The 23,557-nt window shown below is 40.7% G+C and overlaps 1 protein-coding gene across 1 annotated transcript in view; it reads right to left on the bottom strand.

The window, feature by feature from the left end:
* The window catches only part of Adgrg4 (adhesion G protein-coupled receptor G4), a 96,763-nt gene that overhangs the window by 35,147 nt on the left and 38,059 nt on the right, over nucleotides 1-23,557 (bottom strand). The window contains exons 7-11 of the mRNA XM_052171664.1: nucleotides 22,300-22,463; nucleotides 20,466-20,598; nucleotides 18,244-18,362; nucleotides 10,700-10,916; nucleotides 9,275-9,437 (exon numbers count right to left, since the gene is read on the bottom strand). Coding sequence (XP_052027624.1) covers nucleotides 9,275-9,437; nucleotides 10,700-10,916; nucleotides 18,244-18,362; nucleotides 20,466-20,598; nucleotides 22,300-22,463 — 796 coding nt within the window. The remainder of the gene's footprint in view (nucleotides 1-9,274; nucleotides 9,438-10,699; nucleotides 10,917-18,243; nucleotides 18,363-20,465; nucleotides 20,599-22,299; nucleotides 22,464-23,557) is intronic.

Below are 23,557 nucleotides of genomic sequence, written 5' to 3'. Positions count from 1 at the left end.
GAAGGACAGGATGGAGAACATCTGGAACAAAGAGAGCTAAATGCCACATAGATTCTATGTCTGGTCTCTGAGTCATATATGAATAGGACAAATGCGAAATAAAAATCAAGGAACTCAATGGAGATTTGACCTGCCACAGAAGATGTGGAGGTTACTTTGATTCCAGACAACTTCATTGCCCATTACAGCCAAATCCATAGCCTTCAGAGAAATAAATATATTAGAAATGAATTTCCACATAAGAAAATTCATAATCTATGTAATCACAATAGCATGTAATCAAAATGTAATCTGAATTTCTCAAAAGATGGAGAAAGAATGCATGAGATCCATATGCAATTACAGAGACAGGCAATGAAGAACCATCTGGAGAGGACACAAACACTAAAATTAATATACAATTATTTTAAAGCCTCAAGTACAGCTGTGCTTAGGTATGTAAAAGAAAATGTGCTTTCGATTAATGCAAACAGAAAGAATGATACTGCATGAACAACAAAGCGAAGCATAGGGATAAGGGGGAGGAAAAGAGAAGCTGTGGAGAAACTCTGCAAAGTTTTGGTTGCACTAGGTGAGTTCAACAGTTATATGAGGATAACAAATGCCACTGAATTTTAAGATGATTGAATAGAAATCATCCCACCAGAAAGCAGATAATAAAATAATTAAAATAGGAAAAGAATCTCAAGGACTTTTGGAGCAGTATTAAAAGGTCACATATACATGAAATTGAAGTCTCAAATTGACAAACAACATGGTGAAGAAACAGGATTTGAAGATATAATAAGTTACAAATTCAAGAAACACAGCAAATCCCAACACAATGAATACAAAGAAAAACACCTGAAGGCACATTGATAAACTGCAGAAAAATAAAAGGCAAATATTAAAAGTCAATGGGTACAAATGATATATTCCACATCTCATACAGGGAAGCAAAAACTTGAGTGCAATTGATTTCTCACCAGAAAAAAAGGCTAAAAGCAGAAGACAGTGATGTTTATGAAGCTCAAGGAAATTGATGCTAGATGAAGTGTGCTCTTCAGAGAGGAACAGAGAGGAACAAAGCTAGTAAGTGCCGCCCCGGTGATGTTAAACAACAAAACAAAATAAAACACCAACAACTTTCAATTTCTTTAGCACAGTTGCATATACCTTTAATCCCAGCACTTGGGAAGCAGAGGCAGGTGCATATCTATTACCTTGAGGCAAACCTGGTCAACATAGTGAAATCCAGGGCAACCAGAGCTATATAATGAGACCTCGTCTCAAAAACTCAAGGAAATAAATAAGCGATTATAAAATTCTCTTGTGTGATCTATAATCTTCCTTGGTTAAAAAAATAATAGCCCACATATAAAAATTATGGAATAGAAAACAGGGAGTATAAGTAGGTATTTATGGTCTTAAAGGTTTATGTTTGGGGGGGAGCAGCCAATATTAACTCTAAGTAGACTGTTAAAATATTAAGAATTATATTTTGATCTAAAACAAGCATTAAGAAAATTGTATTAGATATATGTGTGCTGGGTTTTATGTTACCTTGACACACTAAAGACATCAGAGAGGAGGGAACATCCACTAAGAAAATGTCTCCATGAAGTCCCATTTGTCAATTCTTGATCTTTCTGTTCAGGAACTTTCCCCCTGTGCCCATGTCCTCAAGGGTCTTCCCCAGTTTCTTTTCTATTAGTTTCAGTGTATCAGGTTTTATGTGGAGGTCCTTGATCCACTTTGAGTTAAGCTTAGTACAAGGAGATAAGAATGGATCAATTCGCATTCTTCTACATGCTGACCTCCAGTTGAACCAGCACCATTTGTTGAAAAGGCTATCTTTTTTCCACTGGATTTTTTTCAGCTCCTTTGTCGAAGATCAAGTGACCATAGGTGTGTGGATTCATTTCTGGATCTTCAGTCCTATTCCATTGATCCACCTGCCTGTCACTGTACCAATACCATGCAGTTTTTAACAGTACTGCTCTGTAGTACTGCTTGAGGTCCGGGATACTGATTCCCCCAGAAGTTCTTTTGTTTTACTTTTTATTTTCAGTATTCTTTGTTTACATTCAAAATGATTTTCTTTTTCCCAGTTCCCCCCTCCCCATAAGTTTCCTAAGCCCTCTTCCCTCTGCCCATTCTCCTATCACCCCCCTCCTACTTCTCTGTCCTGGTATTCCCCTACAATGCTGGAACAAACATTTTCAGGACCGGGGACCTCTCTTTCCTCCTTCTTGGGAGTCATTTAATATGTGAATTGTGTCTTGGATATTCAGAGTTTCTGAGCTAATATCCACTTATCAGGGACTGTATTCCAAATGTGTTCTTTTGTGATTGGGTTACCTCACTAAGGATATTTTCCAGATCCAACCATTTGCCTAAGAATTTCATGAATTCATTGGTTTTGATCACTGAGTAGTATTCCATTGTGTAAATATACCATATTTTCTGATTCCATTCCTCCATTGAGGGATACCTGGGTTCTTTCCAGCTTCTGGCTATTATAATTAGGGCTGCTATGAACATAGTGGAGCACGTGTTCTTATTGCATGCCAGGGAATCCTCTGGGTATATGCCCAGGAGTGGTATTGCAGGGTCCTCCGGAAGTGTTATGCCCAGTTTTCTGAGGAACCGCCAGACAGAGGCCCGTGGTCTGAGGTCGCCAGCCACCATCCTGGTTCCGGCAGCTCAGCCAGGGAAGTGCCTGACCTGCAGTGAGTCCGGCGGTTAGATGGAGCCCTATGGTCCGAGGTATCCACCATCTTGGTGCTGGCAGCTCAGCCAGCTCAGCCAGCTCAGCCAGGAGAATGCCTGAACTATAGGGAGTCCCAAGGTTAGACTGAGCCCTGTGGTCCAAGGTCACCACCATCTTGGCTCCTGTGACCAAACAGCCAGCTCAGCCGGAGACCTGTGCCACATCTGACACGGGGAAGATCCCACTCTCTAGAGAACCGGTAGGAGCAAGTTAATCGCCACTGCCCCTTTCCATCAGATGTGGTAGACCTGTGACACATCTGACACAGGGAAGATCCTACTTCCTGAAACTCACTCAAGAACATACAGGAGCAGGGTATTTGGTAGAAGGGGGGCATTCAAGAACCAGCATCAGCAGAGCATTTGAAACCCAGCAACAAGCCCTATCCTGGGCTGTTGGTCCTACAGAGTGATCAGCTCTTGGAGGGGTCCACATGGCGTCCACCATCTTTACTACCGGGTGGACCAGACAGGCAACACCAGGTACACAGAGACAACCTGAGTATAGCATTGCTTGGGGCAGGATACACTAGGGCTTCAACGACACCAAAGAGTAGGGCAGCACATCAGCAATCTGTGAAAACCAGGAGAAACCTAATCATCCAGCAGTGCGGAAATAGCCTTAGAGGCCCACAGAAAGTTAAGCACCAGCCAGTGACTCCTGTCACTAACCAAATAATGCCAGAGATAACCAGATGGCAAAAGGCAAAGGCAGGAACGTTACTACCAGAAGTTCTTTTACTGTTGAGAATAGTTTTAGCTATCCTGGGTTTTTTTGTTATTCCAGATGAATTTGAGAACTGCTCTTTCTAACTCTATGAAGAACTGAGTTGGGATTTTGATGGGGATTGCGTTGAAGCTATATAAGTTAGACCCCAGAAAACCAAATAACCCTATTAAAAAATGGGGTATAAAGCTAAACAAAGAGTTTTCACCTGAAGAACTTCAGATGGCTGAGAAGCACCTTAAATGTAAGGGGCATGCCTGGGAAAACTCCTATGGGTCAGACACTATCTGGACTAGAGTCTCCTGTCTCCTGTCCTTGGATGCAGTTTAAAATGACCTTCCTGCTAACAAAAATAAACCGACCTCCTACATTGCGGACGGCCCGATCTACACGTATGCCAAAAAAAAAAAAACCCACCCTGCGCGCCAGAATCCCCTGCCAATGTTTGAATCAGCAAATCATGTGTAACCGCGCCACCACCACCCCCCGACTTTTCCTATATAAACCCCTAACTTTTGAGCCTCAGGGTCGACTCCTCTGTCTCCTGTGTGAGATACGTGTCGATCCAGAGCTCTGATAATAAACTACCTCATGCGTTTACATCAAGTCGGTCTCTTGTGTTTCCTTGGGTGTACGCTATCCCGAGAATGGAGTGGGGGTCTCCCCAAAAGGAGGTCCTACAGTCATTAGGGAAATGCAAATCAAAACAACCCTGAGATTTCACCTCACACCAGTCAGAATGGCTAAGATTAAAAACTCAGGAGACAGCAGGTGTTGGCAAGGATGTGGAGAAAGAGGAACACTCCTCCACTGCTGGTGGGATTGCAAGATGGTGCAACCACTTTGGATATCAGTCTGGCGGTTCCTCAGAAAACTGGGCAAGACACTTCCAAAGGACCCTGCTACACCACTCCTAGGCATATACCCAGAGGATTCCCCAGCATGTAGTAAGGATACATGCTCCACTATGTTCATAGCAGCCCTATTTATAATAGCCAGAAGCTGGAAAGAACCCAGATGTCCCTCAACGGAGGAATGGATACAAAAAAAAAAAAAATGTGGTATATATATACCATGGAGTACTATTCAGCCATTAGAAACAATGAATTCATGAAATTCTTAGACAAATGGATGGAGCTGGAGAACACCATCCTAAGTGAGGTAACCTAGTCTCAAAAGAACACTCATGGTATGCACTCACTGATAAACGGATATTAGTCTAGAAACTTGGAATACCCAAGACACAATTCACATATCAAATGATGTCCAAGAAGGAAGGAGTGGCCCCTGATTCTGGAAAAGCTCAGTGCAGCAGTGTAGGGGAATACCAGGACAGGGAAGTGGGAAGGGGTGTATGGGGGAACAGGGGGGAGGGAAGAGGGTTTATGGGACTTTTAGGGAAGGGGGATCCAGGAAAGGGGAAATCATTTGAAATGCAAATAAAGAATATATCGAATAAATAAAAAGAAAAAAAAGAAAATGTCTCCATAAAATCGAGTCAGAGGCAGGCTCCTAAGGCATTTTCTTTTGTTGTTCTTGTTCTTATTGGTTTTGTTTATTTTGGGATTGTTGAGGCAGGATGTCTCTGTGTAGCCCTGGCTGTCCTGGAACTCTCTGTAGACCAGGCTGGCCTCAAACTCAGAAATCCTACTGCCTCTGCCTACAGAAATTTTCCATGTAGCCCTAGCTATCATGGAACTCACTCGGTGTTAACCAGGCTAGCCTAAAACTCAGATTCTCCTGCCTCTGCCTCCTGAGTGCTGGGATTAAAGGCATGTGTCACCGCCACAGTTACTGATGAAAGACCACTGTGGATGGGGCTACCCCTGGGATGGTGGTGGTCCTCTGTTGTATAAGAAAGTAAGCTGAGCAAGCCAGTAAACAACACCCTTCCATGGACTCTGCATCAGCTCATGCCTCCAGGTTCCTGCCCTGTTGGAGCTTCTGTCCTGACTTCTTTTGATGATGAACACTGCTACAGAAGTGTAAGCCAAATAAACTCCTTTCTCCTCAAATTGCTTTGATCATGGTGTTTAATCACAGAAATATAAGCCCTAAGACAATGTGATTAAAAAATAAATAAAAATAAAAAAAGCCGGGCGGTGGTGGCGCACGCCTTTAATCCCAGCACTTGGGAGGCAGAGGCAGGTAGATTTCTGAGTTCGAGGCCAGCCTGGTCTACAGAGTGAGTTCCAGGACAGCCAGGGCTATACAAAAAAAGACAATGTGATTAAAAGGAGAAATACTGCTGATGGAAATGTAATAGTTCAGCCCCTCTCCAACTCTTCTTTTGAGAATTTCATGTGTCAGTATTTATTTATTTACTTACTTACTTATTTACTTATTTTTGGATATTTTTATTTACATTTCAAATGTTATCCGATTTCCCAGTCCCCCCCCCTTCGGAAATCCCCTAGCCCATTCCCCCCAACCCCTGCTTCTACAAGGGTGTTCCTCTACCAACTCATCTACTCCTTTCTCCCAGCCCTCTATTCCCCTACACTGGAGCATCTATCCAGCCTTCTCAGGACCAAGGGTCTCTCCTCCCTTTGATGTCCAACAAGGCCATCCTCTGCTACATATGCATCTGGAGCCATGGGTCGTGTTTGTGTACTCTTTCATTAGGGGTTAAGTCCCTGGGAGCTCTGGGGGGTACTTGTTGGTTCATATTGCTGTTCCTCCTATGGCACTGCAAACCCCTTCAGCTCCTTTGGTCCTTTCTCTAGCTCCTCCATTGGGGACCCTGTGCTCAGACCAATGGTTTTCTGTGAGCATCCAGCTCTGTTTTGGTCAGGCTTTGGCAGAGCCACTCAGGAGACAGCCCTATCAGGCTCCTCCTCTTAGCAAGCATTTCTCAGCATCAGCAATAGTGTTGGGTTTGGGGGACTGTGTATGGGATGGATTCCTGGGTGGGACAGTCCATCCAGAGTACTGTATTTATAGTATTCCCCCTCCTCCTTCTTCTAACTCTTCCTGTGTTTCTTCCACTCCTTTTCAATTTCATGACCTCTTGTTCTTAAATTGTTGTTACATATCTAGAGGGATGTTGTAGATATATACACATTTATAAATACAGCCTACTGAGTTCACATGTGTCCAGAGCTGATGACTTTGGATTGGACCACCTATCAGAGGCTCATCTCTGGAGAAGACTGATTCCCCAACCCCACCCCACCCCCCAGCAGCCATTAATTATTTGCAGCTCTTCATTTCTGGCCCAGGCTTTATGAGATATTCCTATTTATATCTTTTAAATGCACTCACTAATAAGTGGGTGTTAACCTAGAAAACTGGAATACCCAAAACATAATCCACACATCAAATGAGGTACAAGGAGAACGGAGGATGGGCATATATCCAGAGGATTCCCCACCATGTAATAAGGATACATGCTCTACTATGTTCATAGCAGCCCTATTTATAATTGCCAGATGCTGGAAAGAACCCAGGTATCCCTCAACAGAAGAGTGGATGCAAAAAATGTGGTATATCTACACAATGGAGTACTATTCAGCCATTAGAAACAATGAATTCATTAAATTCTTAGGCAAATGGATGGAGCTAGAGAACATCATACTAAGTGAGGTAACCCAGACTCAAAAGGTGAATCATGGCATGCACTCACTAATAAGTGGTTATTAACCTAGAAAACTGGAATACCCAAAACATAATCCACACATCAAATGAGATACAAGAAGAAAGGAGGAGTGGTCCCTGGTTCTGGAAAGACTCAGTGAAACAGTATTCGGCAAAACCAGAACGGGGAAGTGGGAAGGGGTGGGAGGGAGGACAGGGGAAGAGAAGGGGGCTTACAGGACGTTCGGGGAGTGGGGGGGCTAGAAAAGGGGAAATCATTTGAAATGTAAATAAATTATATCGAATAAAAAAATTTAAAAAAAAAAAAAAAAAAGGAGAACGGAGGAGTGGCCCCTGGTTCTGGAAAGACTCAGTGAAGCAGTATAGGGCAAAACCAGAACAGAGAAGTGGGAAGGGTTGGGTGGGAAAACAGGGGGAGGGAAGGGGGCTGATGGGAATTTCGGGGAGTGGGTGTCTAGAAAAGGAGAAATCATTTGAAATGTAAATAAAAAATATATCGGAAAAAAAAGTATTATGACTTGTTTTTCTTTCTTTTTTTTTTTTTTTTTTTGTCAAACGTAACAAAAAACACAAATGGGAGAGAGAAAGTTCCCAGTAAGTGGTATTGTTTTAAAAACTAAATATTCATATGTAACAAAATGATTTCATACCGTGTAAGAAAATTAGCTCACTGGGGAATCTTCTTCTTAAACATAAAAGTTAAAATCAAAGAGTTTTTAAAAAAAATCATAAAAGAATGGTTTCATGACTTCCCCATGCCAAAGATGTTTTTCCCAGACAAATCATATATAGTTACTAGCAAGGTAAAAGAACTACAAATTAAATTTCAGAAAAAAAATCTAAACATGTGCTTATGAAAAGACCCCACTGAGAAAATTATAGGGAAGTTACAGAAAGGAACCACAAGCCAATTAAAATATGAACAAAAGATTGATGGCTAAGTCAACAAAGAAGTTCTGTGAGCAATCAAGATGAAAATGAAAGCTTCCTGCCCATCATTAGCCACAGGAGAAAAGAACCAGGGACTTTCTTACCAATGTAAGTATGTACCCTATGAGCCAGCCACTTAGATTCTATTTGCCTAAGGCTCTTGAAATCATGTCTACACAAAGGCTTTTATGCAAATATTAATAGAAGTGCTATGATCTACAAACTGGAACAAACAAATAAACAAATAAATTAAAGGGCATTATATGTTTATTCAATCAAATATTATTCAGCCATTTAAAAATATGGAAAGCAAATTGATGAATTTCAAAACAGTGTCAGATATATGAAAGAAATTTCTAGCATAGAATCCTGTACATATCACATGATTTTATTTGGAGGAGTCAGTTCTAGAGCAGGGACAAATTATAGAAGAGAAAAAAGCCAGAGTGGTAATGGCCCCTGGAGGTAACAGCTTCAGGGATTGACTGGGAACATGAAGATCTTTCATGAGCAATGGTAGTAGTCTATATCTCTGTAGGGTTTTGGTAAGTTTGGGTTATGTGGACATATGCCTTAGCTAAATTCAGAAACCTTGGACTTAGGATTTGCATACTTTCCCCACATATAAATGTACAATTTTAAGGTATAAAATAAAATCTGCTCCCTCAGATTGCTTTGAAGTTGCATATGACCTGCTAGAGGCTAAACTGCTCTTAGGTGGTAGAAAGGGCTGAGACTTTTATAATTGGAATCATGATGGTTGCATTTATCTATGGATTACAGTGTGATAAATAAGGATAATTAGCATCAAACATTTGACATTTGCTTCTGTTACCTAACCTGAACCCAGACTATAAAATACAGCCAGACATAGATCTGAATTCCAGCTTAGCTATTGGGTTGTGCCCTTGGGCACATCCCTTGACTTTTCTGTTACCTTATGTGTTCCAACAATACTCAGTAGTGTAACATCAACATACAATAAATTATCCCTATATGGTAGCCAATAGTCACCTAATATTTTGGATGATTTCCAGTTACAGAGTCAATTGTAACATCATTACACACCACACAGACATCAGTACAGCTAAGATGTTAGCCTACCAAGGGTTGTACACAAAGCTTCCCTGGGGTCTCTATACTTTCCTAATATTTCCATTCAGGTTAAAAGCTTCCACAGGTGTACTTTTTCCTTCCCAAGAACTTCATGGGTGAAGATCTAGGACAGCGTTTGGTTGCCTGGCTTTCAGTTTCCTATGTTTCACTTACCTGGGGGGCTGTGACTTCTTCAGAGGAGCGGATGCTGAAGGCCATACCTTCAAACCTGTGGTCTACCCGCAGCACAGCCAAAGCCAGCTTAGCCACGGTGAGATTTGCTGTTCTCCCTGCAAATTCCATCTTGTGACCAGCACGCTCAATTATCCTCAGAATCCTGAAAAGAATCACAGGCAAACAGCACTTCTTCTGCCTTGTTGGTAAAACTCATCCTCCCTACAAGACATCCTCACTGTGAAGCTTGACTTTGTGATTTCATTGTCATTGATGTTGTTTGGTTTTGGAGCCTGACAAATGGAGGTCTACATCTTAGCACCTCTAATTTCTGTAAGGGTAAACAAAATGACCTCCTTGAGCTTCATTTCCCTTGCAATCAAAGTTTGAGATAGTACCATCATGCATGTACCATCTTAAAGTTCATTTCAAAAAACCAGATGAAATTATCTTTTATAAAGTCAGAGCCATTATGGCCTCATTTGTCTGAGAAGTTCAAATTTTATTAAACCTATAAAGGAATGTCACCAAGGGGTCTGAAAAGCATGGTGTGATCTGATGTGTACATTGAAACATATCTCTGACTGCTGTGTAGAAAATAGGCCAGAGAAGGGCAACAGTACAAACAGAGGGTTAGGATAGGAGGCTCAAGCTGACGGACAGGGGAAGGAAATAAAAGTAGAAGTGGGAGAGGGAGAGATGCATGGATTCACTGATTCTACTACAATAGTTTAAGACAGTGGTTCTCAACCTGTGGTTAATGACTCCATTGGGGTCCCACATCAGATATCCTGTCTATCATGGATTTACATTATTATTCACAACAGTAGCAAAATTACATTATGAAGTAGCAACAAAATAATGTTTTGTTTGGGGGGTCACCACAACATGAGGAACTGTATTAAAGGGTCCCACCATTGGAAAGGTTGAGGACCACTGCTCTAAGATGTTAAAGGGAGTATGGACAGTGCTTCATATAAGAGTTATTTTCTTCTTTAGTGCTGTTATGGATAACCTGTGTGTCTTCTTTAATTAATTCTATGTAAGATTGGGATCAAACTATATTGGATAATATAGAATAAATAAAAACTTAATGAAATAGTAAATAAAAATGAGACATTTATAAGTCAGCTTCCCAAGGGGAAATCAAAAACTGGCTACTGACTATGAGGTAGGTGTCAACCAGAACAACTCCTACATTTTTCAGGATCCCATGGATTGGATACATTTTACAGAAATGTACAGCAGCTAGAGACATTTCAGGCTGGGTTTGGGGTAGGAATGTATTTGAAAAGTCATTATCACTGAGAGCTAATTCAAATGGTGTTATCCACAGCTCTGGACCTTGTCAAGGCATAACTGCCTGTGTGCTGAGGAAGTGATATGATAACATCTCCACTTCCTGAGTAAAACATTCCGACTTACTCATTGCTTACTGGAGGAAGGTTGGAAGCTGAATCACTCTGCTTTTCCGTCATAGTGCTGATGATTTGGAGCATCATCTGAGTTAGGTTGATACTTATCTCGTCACAGTTAGAAATATCAGCTACTTTAGAAACAATAATCTTGGTCTCTTCTTCATCCAAAGTTAGAGACTCATTTACCAGATTTAAAATGTGCTCTGCAACATCATCCGCATTCTCTGGGAGAAACAAAGTGGAAATGGGTGACCTCCATTTTGGCCCTTTCTGTGGGGCTATGGTGGATGGCCTCCTTCCCCTTAAAAAGACAGGGTAGTGAAATGGAAACACACACCAAGGGAATAAAGTGCGCCAAAGGAAACTATTGAAGCTCAAGTTCTCCAATAGATGTAGTTCCAGGAAGAAGAACAAAAGTCAACTTGTATTCATTAAGTCTGATTTCAAATGCACGAGGGAAATCTTTTTGTCACTGAAGAATTATCTTGAAACTTGATGCTAATTAAGTTAAGACATTTGAGTGTTGGCTCGAGTTAAGATCCCACCTATACTCAAATATCAGCAAACATTGAGTCTAAGTTTTTATAACCAAGGGTGGTGATTACTATTTCCTGTCAAGAACTGGCAACCCACAGGTAGAAAGCAAATATGGACCACATAATAAGAAGCAATTAATTAAGATTTCTCTAAGGAGGAAGAACAATAGCTATTAGCTCACCCACTTTTTTCTTCACTTTTTATTATGGAAAATTTCAAACACAGTAAGAAAGCAAAAGAATTAAAAAATGCAAAAGAATAATCTAATGAATCTTCATGAACTTCATGAGTCACCCAGCTTCAGCACGTGCAGTGGCAGGCTAACCTTATTTAGCATCATTTCTCACCACCTTTGTCCCATCCCCACATCCTAGAGTTTCACCAAAAAACACTTCAATGTGTATCTTTACAACTAAACAACTTTCATCTCAACCACGATCATAATCAAATTCAAATTAAGATGAATATTACTCAAATGTCCAATCACTGTTCAAACATCCTTAGTTGTCTCCTAAATGCTGATCTTCCTGGCTGAAAGAATTGATCTGCTAAGATTCCAGAGGGGGGGGAGGGAGGGAGGGAGGGAGAGAGAGAACTCATGATGATTTACCTCATCTCATATTATGAATAACCAGCTATGTTTGGGAAAAGAAAACAACTTGAGTGTAAAATTCTATATACCCCCTTCTCCTCCTTCTCTTCCTTCTTCTCCTCCTTCTCTTTCTTCAGCATCCTCCCCAGCTGTCCGCAACAGTCCAAGCCTCTTCCCTACCTCAAGCTCCCACAACTTTATTCCCTAGGCAGGATTTTTGTTTTGTTTTACTTTTTCCCCCTCATCTTTTCCCAGTTTTCTCCCATTATTCTTTGTTATTTCTCCTGAAGACTCTGAGCTCATCCATGACGTGCACCAAGGTGCTCTTCAGCCCCTCCCCACTACCCTCATTTTCCCAGGGCTTATTTAGAAACAAACTCACAAGCAATGACAGTGTTCTCTCTGAGGAGACACAAAGGAAAGAAAATGACTGACTTTGTAATTGCTTCTAAATTAATATTTCATCCCTGTTAATACGGATCTTATGATCCATTCAGAAACAGAAAATACAGGCTTGAGAGATAGCTCAGTGGGTAAAGGTGCTTGCTGCCAAGTTTGACTGCCAGAGTTTGATCCCTGAGAGCTACATGGTGAAAGGAGAGAACCAGCGTGCACTTATGTGCGTGTTCATACATGCGCGTGTGTATGTGTGTGTGCGTGCATTTGTGTGTGTGTGTGTGTGTGTGTGTGTGTGTGTGTGTGTGTGTGTGTGTGAGTGAGTCACTGCACTTATAAAACTTTGAAAAGAAACTAAGAAACAAATTACTTTTGGAGGAAAAAAATTGTACACTCCTTCCCAGATCTATGCTATTTCTACTGTTATGAAACTGTTCAGGTTTTGTTGAAAATGGAAAAGCCAGAACTGCCTAGTCATATTCCTTCAGGCTTCTGTGGTGTGACTTCACTTCACGCTGTCCCTGCTGTGGCAGAATGAAAGTAACAACAAGCCAATGGGAAACTAACTACACTGAGGAAAGTAATTATAGACTTCTCATCTGGAGTTATAAACTTTTAAGGGAAATTCAGTATGAACTATAGTCATTATGTAAAAATTGAAGATTCCTTAAGCAAGAATAAAAAGGAATCTTCCTAGGAGTTAACAGACTGCATTTTGATTGCTTGAAACATTGTTTCAGTTAATCTGCCAAGAATTGTAACAATCAAACAGTAAGGGCATAGTTTGGGTTTTTATGCCACTCTTGCTGTAAACCAATGCTGTATAACACACACACACACACACACACACACAAACACACACACACACACATGCTTTGTAACTTAACACAGTGGTTAACCATTATCTCTCATGGTTCTGTGTTTTGAGTAGGCTCAACTGAGCAATTTTCTCTTGGGACTTTACAAGAAGTTGCAGTAGGCGCCTAAGCTGAACTGGAAGCTCCTCTTAGCAGTTGATGCTAAACAGGTGCTCATCATCCGGGGCCATGAATGGTCCTCCATCCATATATATGTCATTTTCCAGTGACTTAGATTCAGAGGAGTATTGAATTGAGTGTATAAGCTTATAAGAACCCACTTTGTGAGTTTCTGGGAATTTTCATAGTTATTAAACACAGGCAACCATTAAGTTAAATAGCATAATTAATTAATTAAAATATACCAACGTTCAATGAAATTATTAAAAACAATAAGGATTCTAAAAAAAACACCATCTGCTAATTATTTGGCTACATTTCACTAATGTGTTTTGGACTGTTTACATCCGTTGTCTCTGTGTGCACTCCTCACTGACTTCACAGGTCACTGACTATGTGTTTGAGTTTGTATTTGGATGAGAATATTACATTATGCAAAATTGCAAAGGCTACAAACCACTAATTACCCTTTGCAAATAGAATTTGTTAGTAAATATTTCTCAGCATATCACTTGAATTCTCAAAACACAGTATCAGTATTCTGAGAGAAAGCATCCTAAATGAGAATTACCAAGAAAATGAAAACCTGTACTTCAGTCTTCTTAAACATTAGTCCTTTTTGCCTGCTTTTGGGACTTTTTTCCTCCTACTGAGTTGTATCAACCAGTCTTGATGTGAGGGTCTGTGCCTTAACCAGGCAGGGGGACCCAGAGCCTTCCACATGTTAGTGATATATTCATCCCTGAGCTCCACCACAGCCCCATTCTCTGTCAATCACTCATTGTCCTGTCTGCCATGATGGTGGGAAACGCCAGCCAACTTCATCCTGGCCTGGCACATCTTCAGTATAATATAATAATAACAAAACCAGGGAACGAAACAGAACTCAAATAACTTTGCAAGAAAGAATCCTTTTCCTAGTGGTGCAATGTAAGGGAGCTAAGAAAAGGAAGCATTTACATGGGAGAACTATAGTTTTTCCCAACTATAAGATATCTAGTGTTTGTCACCAAAATTTAAAAGGAATACAAATAAATCATCTCAATATGAGTTCATTTCTTTCCTTTACACAGTACTCATTGTTGTTAAGTCCCTGGCTTTAAAAGAAGAGGATTCCTCTCTAAAGGTACCAGTTTACTTTTCAGTTATATGCTGCAGAGCTAGCATCCATCCAACTGTCCCCTTTCTTCGTGGCAACTTCTCCGTTAATTTTCTAAGATTCTCAACCCAGTACAGCGCTTTTGTTCTTGCTATGGTTCTTTGTTACTGTTTTCCTCCATAAGAGAAAATTCGATTAGCATGTGTAAGACAAATGTTGTCACTCAGAAGGAGGGAGGTCAGCATGAGGCCTCTCCTCCCACTCCTCCAGCCTACAGCACCACCTCCTGTTGTGACTCATGATTCCCTGTCTAGGACATCAGAGTTGGACTCACTCTTCTAACTCTGCCACATTTTCTTTGCTCAAGATCTCAAATGGGAATCTTCCATAAGGAAGATTATCCAAAGAAGTGTTCTGCCTTCTGGCCAATCCTTCTGTCCTTCTGTTAAGGTGCCATTGTACCTATGCCTCAAGGGATTGCCATTCATTGAGGCACAGACCCAATCTGGCAGTAGAGCTATCACATCTACAAAATTATTTGGAAATGGAAATTCTATGAAGAAAATAGATTTCCTATATTTTCAAGCCCTGCTTCCTGGTTCAGAGACAGCCCTTACACAGTGGAAGAGAAAAGCAAGGCTTTTCAGGCCTCTCTCGTAGAAACACAAATCCAATTCATAAAGGACCAACACTCATGACCTTCCAAATGCCTCAATCACTTTGGGATTAGGATTTCAACACATATATTTGGCTGAGGTTGGGTGTGGTAGCAGAAACATTCAGTCTATAGCACATATTCCACAGAAAGAGGCATGTAAATGACAGAAAAGCATGGGTGAAAAGATGCTCAATCCATACGTCACTATGGAGCTCCAAATTAAAGAAGTAATGTGGTAATAGTCCAGAGCTATTACAATGGCCTAAATCCAAAGTATCAACAGCAGCACATGCTGCAGAGGATGTAGAGCAAGAGAACTTAGAAGCAAGCCAGATGTCCTAATGTAAAAGAATAGATAAATAAACTGTCATCTATCCAGGCAATGGAATACTAGTCAGAACTAAAAAGAAATGAGTTCGAAAGCCATAACAAGACATAGGTGAATGGGAATGTACACCACCAAGGGCAGGAAGTCAACCTGGACAGAGTACACATTGCATGATCTCAACTTCATAACATGCCAGGGAAGACAAACACATGGAAACAATAAAAGGACCACTGAGTGCCAGAAACTAGAAGGGAGAAAGCAATGAATGAATGTACCACAAGGAGGCTTTACAGGGGTGTGGTGCTGCAGATACATGTGGTACTGGCTACTTTTATGCCCACTTGACACAGGAACTAGAGGTATCTGAAGGGAACTTAATTGAGAAAAGACCTCCAAAAGGTCCAGCTATAGAGCATTTGCTTAATTATTGATTGATGGGAGAGTAACCAAGCCCATTGTGGGTGGTGCCATCTCTGGGCTGATGGTCCTGGGTTCTATAAGAAAGCAGGTTGAACAAGCTATGAGGAGCAAGCCAGTAAGCAGCACCCCTCCATGGCCTCTGCATCAGCTCCTGGCTCCAGGTTCCTGCCCTGTTTGAGTTCCTGTCTTGACTTCCTTCGATGATGAACAGTGATGGGGAAGTGTAAGTCTAATAAACTCTTTCCTTCCCAACTTACTTTTTGCTCATGATTATGTTTACAACAGTAGCCCCAACTAAGATGCATGTCATGCACATTCATTCTTATAGTTACAAGTATCCATTGTTCTAATTAGTTTTATGTGAAGGTCACACAAGGTAGAGTTATTTGAGATCAACTGAGAACATGCCTCTATCACCTTGGCCTGTAGGTAAATTTGTCAGCCATTTTCTTAATTATTGATTAATGTGGGATGACTCATCCCACTATGAGTAATGTTATCCCTAGGCAAGTGGTGCTGGGCTTATAAGAAAGCATCATTCCTCCATGGCCTCTGCTTCAGTTCCAGCCTCCAGGTTGCCATATTGAGTTCCTGCCTTGGCTTCTCGCAATGATGGCGTATGGTCTGAGAATTGTAACCGGAAATAAACTCTTTCCTCCCCAGTTGCTTTTGGGCATGTTTTTTTTTTAATCACAGCAATGGAAGCCCTAATTAAGGCACACAGTGTTCAGTGTCAAGTGAACCCCAATATAAATTTTCAACTGGGTCAGGATAGAGCCATCCACTGTAACAAAGCTACCTGTCTGGTGACAGTGTGGGAGGACTGAATGCATTGCAAGCACACAGAGGAGCTCTGGATTGTCTTCACTGTTGCTGTTGTCTGGCATAGCAGAGTATTCCTGGAACCCCACAATTAGGAGGCTGAGGCAAGAGCATCAGAAGTTCAAGGCCACCAAGAGCTACAGAGAGGAATACAGGCCATACCTACCATGACTCTATCTCAAAAGACTAGATATTGCTATTAGCCTGCTTCTCCTCTAAACAAATAAGTTTTATGAGAAATTCAAATCCTCTTCTCTAGACTGACCAGGACAAGAACAGAGAAGACACAAAGTGCTAAAATCCAGAGTAAAAGTATTTGCATTTGCAATAACATGAGGACATTGGAACCTTCATGTGGTATCAGCAGGGATGCAAAATGGCTCAGTCGTTGTGGAAAGTTGTCTTGCAGTTCCTTCAAAGGCTAAGGATAGAGTTACCAGGTGACTATAATTGTACACTTCAGCATGTCCTAAGAGAAGAAAACATGACTACTGGTCATTTGCACCACTAATATTCACAATCTGTTCATGAAAAGTAGGCCAACAGGAAAAGAACCAAATGGTCAGAAATTGAAAAGTAACTCAATAAAATACAATAGATCAATTTATCACAATAGTATTCAACCATTAGCAATGTAGTGCATACGTACGGGCCCATGCTACAATATGAAGAAATTTCACAAACATATTGAGATGCCTACAATAAGCAAAATTCATACAGGTGGAAAGTGCATCAGTGGTTGCCAGGAACTATAGGGAAGAGTGAAATAGAGGTTTTGTTAAGAAGTACAAGGATTCTTTATATAAGGAAATGGTCATTTGTACAAGTCTCCTCTATGGAATTCACAGTGATGGTTGCACGACCGAGTTACTGAGGAAAAACTCACAAGTAAAATGACCTACTAGATTGTATTTGCTAAATGGAGAACCTTTGAATATCACCACTGAAGAAGTTTTACACTACTTTGAAATATCAGGTCTTGATAATCAAATCACCCAAGACTCCAAAGCTCGATAGCACACTTTGTTAACTGACAGAGTTCTGAACCCGGTACTTCCATACCCTATGAACTGGATTATAAATTAATGCAACTATTACAAACTCATTTTGACATTATATGATTGACTCAAGCAAGCCCATTTTCAAGAATTAATGCTTAGTACTAATTTACACTACCCAAATTGTTTGTAAAATTAAACATTTGCAAAATATTGTGACATGTGAAATATTCATTAGAGCGGTCTTTTTCTTCTATAATTGATGTGTCTGATTGGGAAGTTTTCTGAATGTGTGTGTGTGTGTGTGTGTGTGTGTGTGTGTGTGTACTCGTGTTGTTTTCTCTTGTTTTTGAAACAGGATCTCTCAGCATGTAGCCGAGGCACTGGCCTTGAACCCACGGGTTTGCTGCTTCAGCCTTCAAAGTGCTAGAACTACACAAACAGGCCACCAGGCCAGCCTCTTAAGAGTTGAAATATGGAAAAGAATGGGAAAACAATACTAAAAATATAAAATGAAAATCTGCAAAACAAGACATAGAAGTCTGATAGTCCTGACTCCTCCTGCCCTACTGCCACCCCCACCAACAAGCATCTGCTTCTGAAATGGGGCTGCTATGAGGTAAATCTTCATAGAGTAAGTTCTGACTAGACTCTTCTACCTCAAATCAAGTAGGCAAACTAAGGGAAGTCCCATGATATCTCTATGTGCACAGAACTGTCTTACCATCGCTTATGGTGATATTAGCAAGGTCCACAATCTTATCAGGGAGTTCTTGAAGCAACGTGCACTGCTTAAGCCTTGGTTTTTCCCAATGACACTTGCCAGTCTGAATGCTGATGGAACTGCAAAAGTTAGAATGGAGGAACAAGAGGAATCATCCAGCATTCTCACTAAAGTAACAGTAATCCTGTGATACAGTGGCTCACATCTATAATCTCAACACTTGAGAGGGTCACCATGAGTTCCAGCCCACACTGGGATACAGGGTAAGACCTTGTCTCAAAATTAGTAATTATTATCATTAAATTATCAATTAAATAAGAGCAATAATGGAAGACCTGTCCATGACTGTGGCCATGCTTTCCCATGTCCATTTCTCTAGCCTTTAGACTTAAATAACACAGATGGGTGCCAGATAGCTAGTAATGGAGCAGGATTTAGCTCACCGAGAATCAAGGAAGAGACTTTGCCCATGTAGATCTAACTCGTTTCTATCACTTTCCTCCCTTCTTAAGAAGAATCCAGTCTTGTCTCTAAGTGATAAGGACCTTCTGTACTGCATTGTCCTTCACTATCAAGCCACGCCTTTGCCTCATTTATTTCAAGCCAGTTCAAGTCAGCCAATGCATGCACTAAGTACCTGCAGACTCTAAGAATGGTAGTGATGGACACAGACAAATAAAGCAGGGTCTTGAACATCACCAGGAGCTTGGAATCAAGTGGTCTCACACTCTGATTTATACAAAATATGAGAAAAGTTTATATGAACAAAATGGAATTTATCAAAACACCACACAAAAACTTTTCTTTTTCTTTCTTTTATTTTGATTCTTTCATTTGTTCTTTCTTTCTTTGTATGTGTTTTTTGTGGTAGTGGTGGTGAATTTTGATTTAGGTTTTTTGTTGGGGGGGTTGATTTGGTGGTTAATTTTGATTTAGGTTTTTTGTTGGGGGGTTGTTTGTTGTTTGTTTGTTTGTCTGTTTGTCTGTTTTGAAACAGGAGCTTACTCTGTAAACCAGGCTATTTTGGAATTTCTTAAGGAATGCTAGCTGACCTTAAACTCACAGTAATTCTCCTGTCTCAGTTCTTGGAGTTACAGGTATATAAGGCACTCATGTCTCGTTAAGGAGAACTTTCAGCATTTTAAGTGAGCAGAGCCTGTCACAGAAAGGATATATACTTTCCCTGCTGCCACCAGCCAGAGAGAGACACACAGAAATAGCCGTCACGTCTACAATAGCAAATTATCTCTTAGTACATGGTGAAGGGATGGAGCCAAGGAAAGGTATCCTGCTGTCTTGATGACTGTGTTAGAGGTTTGTACTTCATTCCTTAACAAAAGTCTGCCGTGTAGCAGCCAGACTCCAGAAAATCCTGCTGGCAGCAGAGTGAATTGGTGTTGGGAAGTAGTGGACTGGGAGAAAGCATGGAGACAGCTCTAATGCAGGCAAGAGCTAGGAAAGGGCTTGTACTAAGGAGCTAGCTACAAAGGACAGGCTCCATGTGAGTTCCCACTGGGACTGCCAAGGTTGCTTGCTTTTTGTTGACTCATTAGATGTAAGCAGGGGTGGGTGAGATACAGGCAGAGATGTGGCTTTCTACCAGTGCTTTTAAGCCTCTGTCAAAACCTGCTGCCCCTCTGTTCTTGCCCATTTAAGTTATCTGGCATACACCATTAGCAGCAGAGAGTAAGAAACGAAGGCTGATGATTTAAAAAGGGAAAATGATCAACTGAACAATACAAGAGTGATGGAGTAAATTATGATGGCCCATCCACAAGGCAGCAGCTCAGGCTGCCTTCAAATCGATCATTAAAACGATGAATGCAAAACATGGAAATGTTTGATAAACTATTGAATAAAAGGGTAAATGACATTATTGGTATGTAAACCATGGTTACCGCTACAGAAAACTTAAAGGCTTACAAAGAAGGGCCAGATCCGGGGTCAGAGAGAGGCAAAAACAAAACAGAAAACAAAAAATTTAAAAACATGCCAACCTAAAAGCAGCCATGTTGAAGTGGCCGGGTTGTTGTGAGTTTTCTCCTTTGTCCTCATGAAATTCGTAATATAGTATATGTGCATGTTTTCCTCTAAAAGGTGAAAGAGAGAAAGAGGCAGTAGGGGAGAAGGAGGGGGACTAAAAGAAAGACATAGAAACACCCCCCAAATGTAGCTGACCTCATTGCAGGTAAACTAGCATTTGGAACTTGATAAATACATACCAAATTCTTGTGGCATTCCTGTTCTCATTTTTAATGCACCTTTCTTGGGCTGTTTCAGTAGGGTCAGTTAATGGCCACTTATAGGTCCCTTTGTATTTTGAGGGTGTTTCATCTGCTTCACATTTTCCTGGCTCTACAGAGAAAAAAAATATATGCAACATTTTCAAGGGCAAAAGGCACTTAAAAGTATCATGAACATCCATTATGACCCATCATTATTACCCTGTGCACAACCATCAGCACATACAAGAGGAAACTATTTCAACCAGGACATTTAAACTAAGCTTCATGGAAACCAGTTTTAAAGGCAGCCTTTGTTTAAATAAGCATTTCAGTATAACCTCATATTTGGTCCTTTTCATTAGAACCCCCTCATGGTGGAGGGGGTCTGTTTTCCCCACTTTAAAAAATTCTTTGACAATTTCACACGTGTATATAATGAAATTTATATGTTGTTAGTAAAAGTGCTATATATGTGTTTCATGGGGGAAATCAAACCATAAAAGGGGTACTAGAGTAGCTAACACATCTGGAGCTTCTGACTGTCTTTCCTCAGAAGTATGCCCTGTTCTCACTTTGCTATGTAAACACAGGAGATTAGGCAGACTTTTCTTCGCATAGTAGTCATCCCCTTAATGGTCTCAGGTGGATTTGGCTTCAGTAAAATCAACATACCTGCCATGACCAATATAGCCAGGACCATGATGTCTCTGCTGATGGTGCTTCCCCAATGAAAGGCTGCTGAGATACACTTTTGATACGAGGCTTTGCCATGTTAAGAGAGATGTGGTCTAGGCTAAGTCTATGTGAAAGTCCCCAGTCCTTACAGTGTGCCTAGACATGTTGTCCTTAGGTGGTGACAGAGTGACCCAAGAAGTGACTTATCCATGTCTGTACAATCTTCTCTATGAATACGAGAATATCACCTCCTTCTCCCTTTCAGTACAGACTGATTAGTGTCATTTACATGGCAGGTTCTACATGTGGCTTCCAGTCTTCTCTGCCTTCATCCCACCCTAACCTTGTACAACCACAAGCCTCTGCTATTTACATTGCTTGCTGCCAAGGACACTCCATTCTAATATTTATGTGCTAACTCAAAGTTTTTCTAGCCATCTACTGGGGGAAAGGAAAAAAGCTGGCAGTGATGAGAAGGAGGTGGACTGGCCGGATAGCCTGTCTCTTTTACCACTGAAGCGCTCCTAAATAGAAAAGAAAAGGTCCAGGAGGGAAATCTGAGACAGTTCCCAGATCATTTCCGAAGACGAATAGGTTGCCTGAATCAGTCAATAAATTAGCAATTATCTATAGGACATGTATTGTGTATAATGACGAAGCTTGCCATGTTTCCAGGTTTGTACATCAGAGAGGCAATCCTCCTTCAGTACTCAGAGGCCAGCCGCTGCTGAGAGTCACAGCTGGCCAAGACTCAGCTTGCAATAGTCCCTTATAAACTCTCTGTTGCTCTTTGCATTTATAAGCCCTTAAAGGAAAGGTAGAAGAGTCATGAGGACATGTGAGTATAACTTTATGTGGAGAGATGATTTCTCAGTTATGCATAGTGACTCATACCTATAAGCCAAGCACCCAACACTCAGGAGGCAGAGGCTGAAGTAGGAGGGTTTCAATGAGTTAAAGACTTACTTGGGTTATATAATAAGTTCCAGACCACCCTGGGCTACAGAGGGATACCTTGTCTAAACAAACAAACAAACAAACAAAATCTACATTTCTTCCCTTTGAACTTAAGCATCCATACAGTACATTTATTATGAGTTTTATATTTTTTTGAAAAAAGTGAATTCATACTGAAATGCCTTGCCAAAACAATTACCTAGCTTTTCCACTACAACATGGTCAGACTTTACCAATAGAGTCAATTGATCTTGTGTGAAGTTCCCATGTGTGAGGCTCCCGTGTATTTTTGTTCGAATCCTACTGATCAGTTCCATGGATTCTAAAGAAGACTTGGCTTTTATAATAACCCAACAGGCACAACTGCAAAATGGGGCAAAACATAAACACTAGTCAGATCAACAGAGTGCAAATTGGCCGCTGCTGCTGCAATTCTCTAGACTTGCCATCACTGGTAGTCTGTGAATACTAAATATTGTATAGCCACTAAATGATAACTGTTGAACAATGATGAAAGCATGTGGAAATAGTCTGATAAGTTTTCTTACATGCATCCAAAAGAGATAACTCAAAACCTATTTTCAAAAGAATGGTCCACAGCACTGTACTATGTTGAAATTGCCTTGCCAAGAGATTTCTCTAGGAGTTTATAATAATTAATAGGGAAGATGTAGTACTCAGGAGTAGTTATTTCAGAGTAAACCTTTTATTGTTCTGGTCCTTCAATTTATCCATCATTACTGCAATAAGGCAAATAGGTACATGTCCAATTAGTCTATGCAGAAGTGTTCTGCTGAAGGCTGAGCCTTGTAAAGGACTAATGATGATGTTAATGATAGCTAACATTTGTGGAGTTCTTGCTCCATATGTTTTGATTCTCACAACATATGATTTAATTCTCACAACAACCTTATGAGATAGAGATGTTATCATTCCTATCCTACAGATGGGATAACTGAGATTAGGGAGGTAACATTTCCTGAAAACTCTACAAAGTAGTTTTATCCATTAATAGATAATAGAGAATAGAGATGTCCTTGATCTTAAACTCTACAATATGCTCATTAAATATTCCAGATTACTCTAGTATTCTAATAGAGAGAACATTTTAAATTCACAAACATGCCTACACCTTTCTTTTCCATTTTCACTTTACATACAGCTTTTGATGAACATGTTTACTGAGCAGCCTCAGAATTATTGGAAGTTAGATGCCCTTGCCTTTATGTCAAGCTTCTCCATATGGCAAACCAAGAATGTCTTTTCCCCCCCTGACCCGGAAGTAGTGAGCTAAACCCCATTCATCCTACCCCTTTTGATTTAACCTATTTCTTCTCCACGTTTATAGTTCCACTATAAAGAAGACACTCCATTGCAGTTGATACTCAACCCAGCACCTTGGACGTATCAGCAGTCTCTTCATGAGGCTTCTTTGGCTATAGATAATTAGTTCTCCA

The sequence above is a fragment of the Apodemus sylvaticus genome, chromosome X, assembly GCF_947179515.1.
Source record: "Apodemus sylvaticus chromosome X, mApoSyl1.1, whole genome shotgun sequence".
In the NCBI taxonomy this organism is placed as follows: domain Eukaryota; kingdom Metazoa; phylum Chordata; class Mammalia; order Rodentia; family Muridae; genus Apodemus; species Apodemus sylvaticus.
Note: the sequence above shows the minus strand (reverse complement) of the source record. Positions and strands in the feature narration are given on the sequence as shown.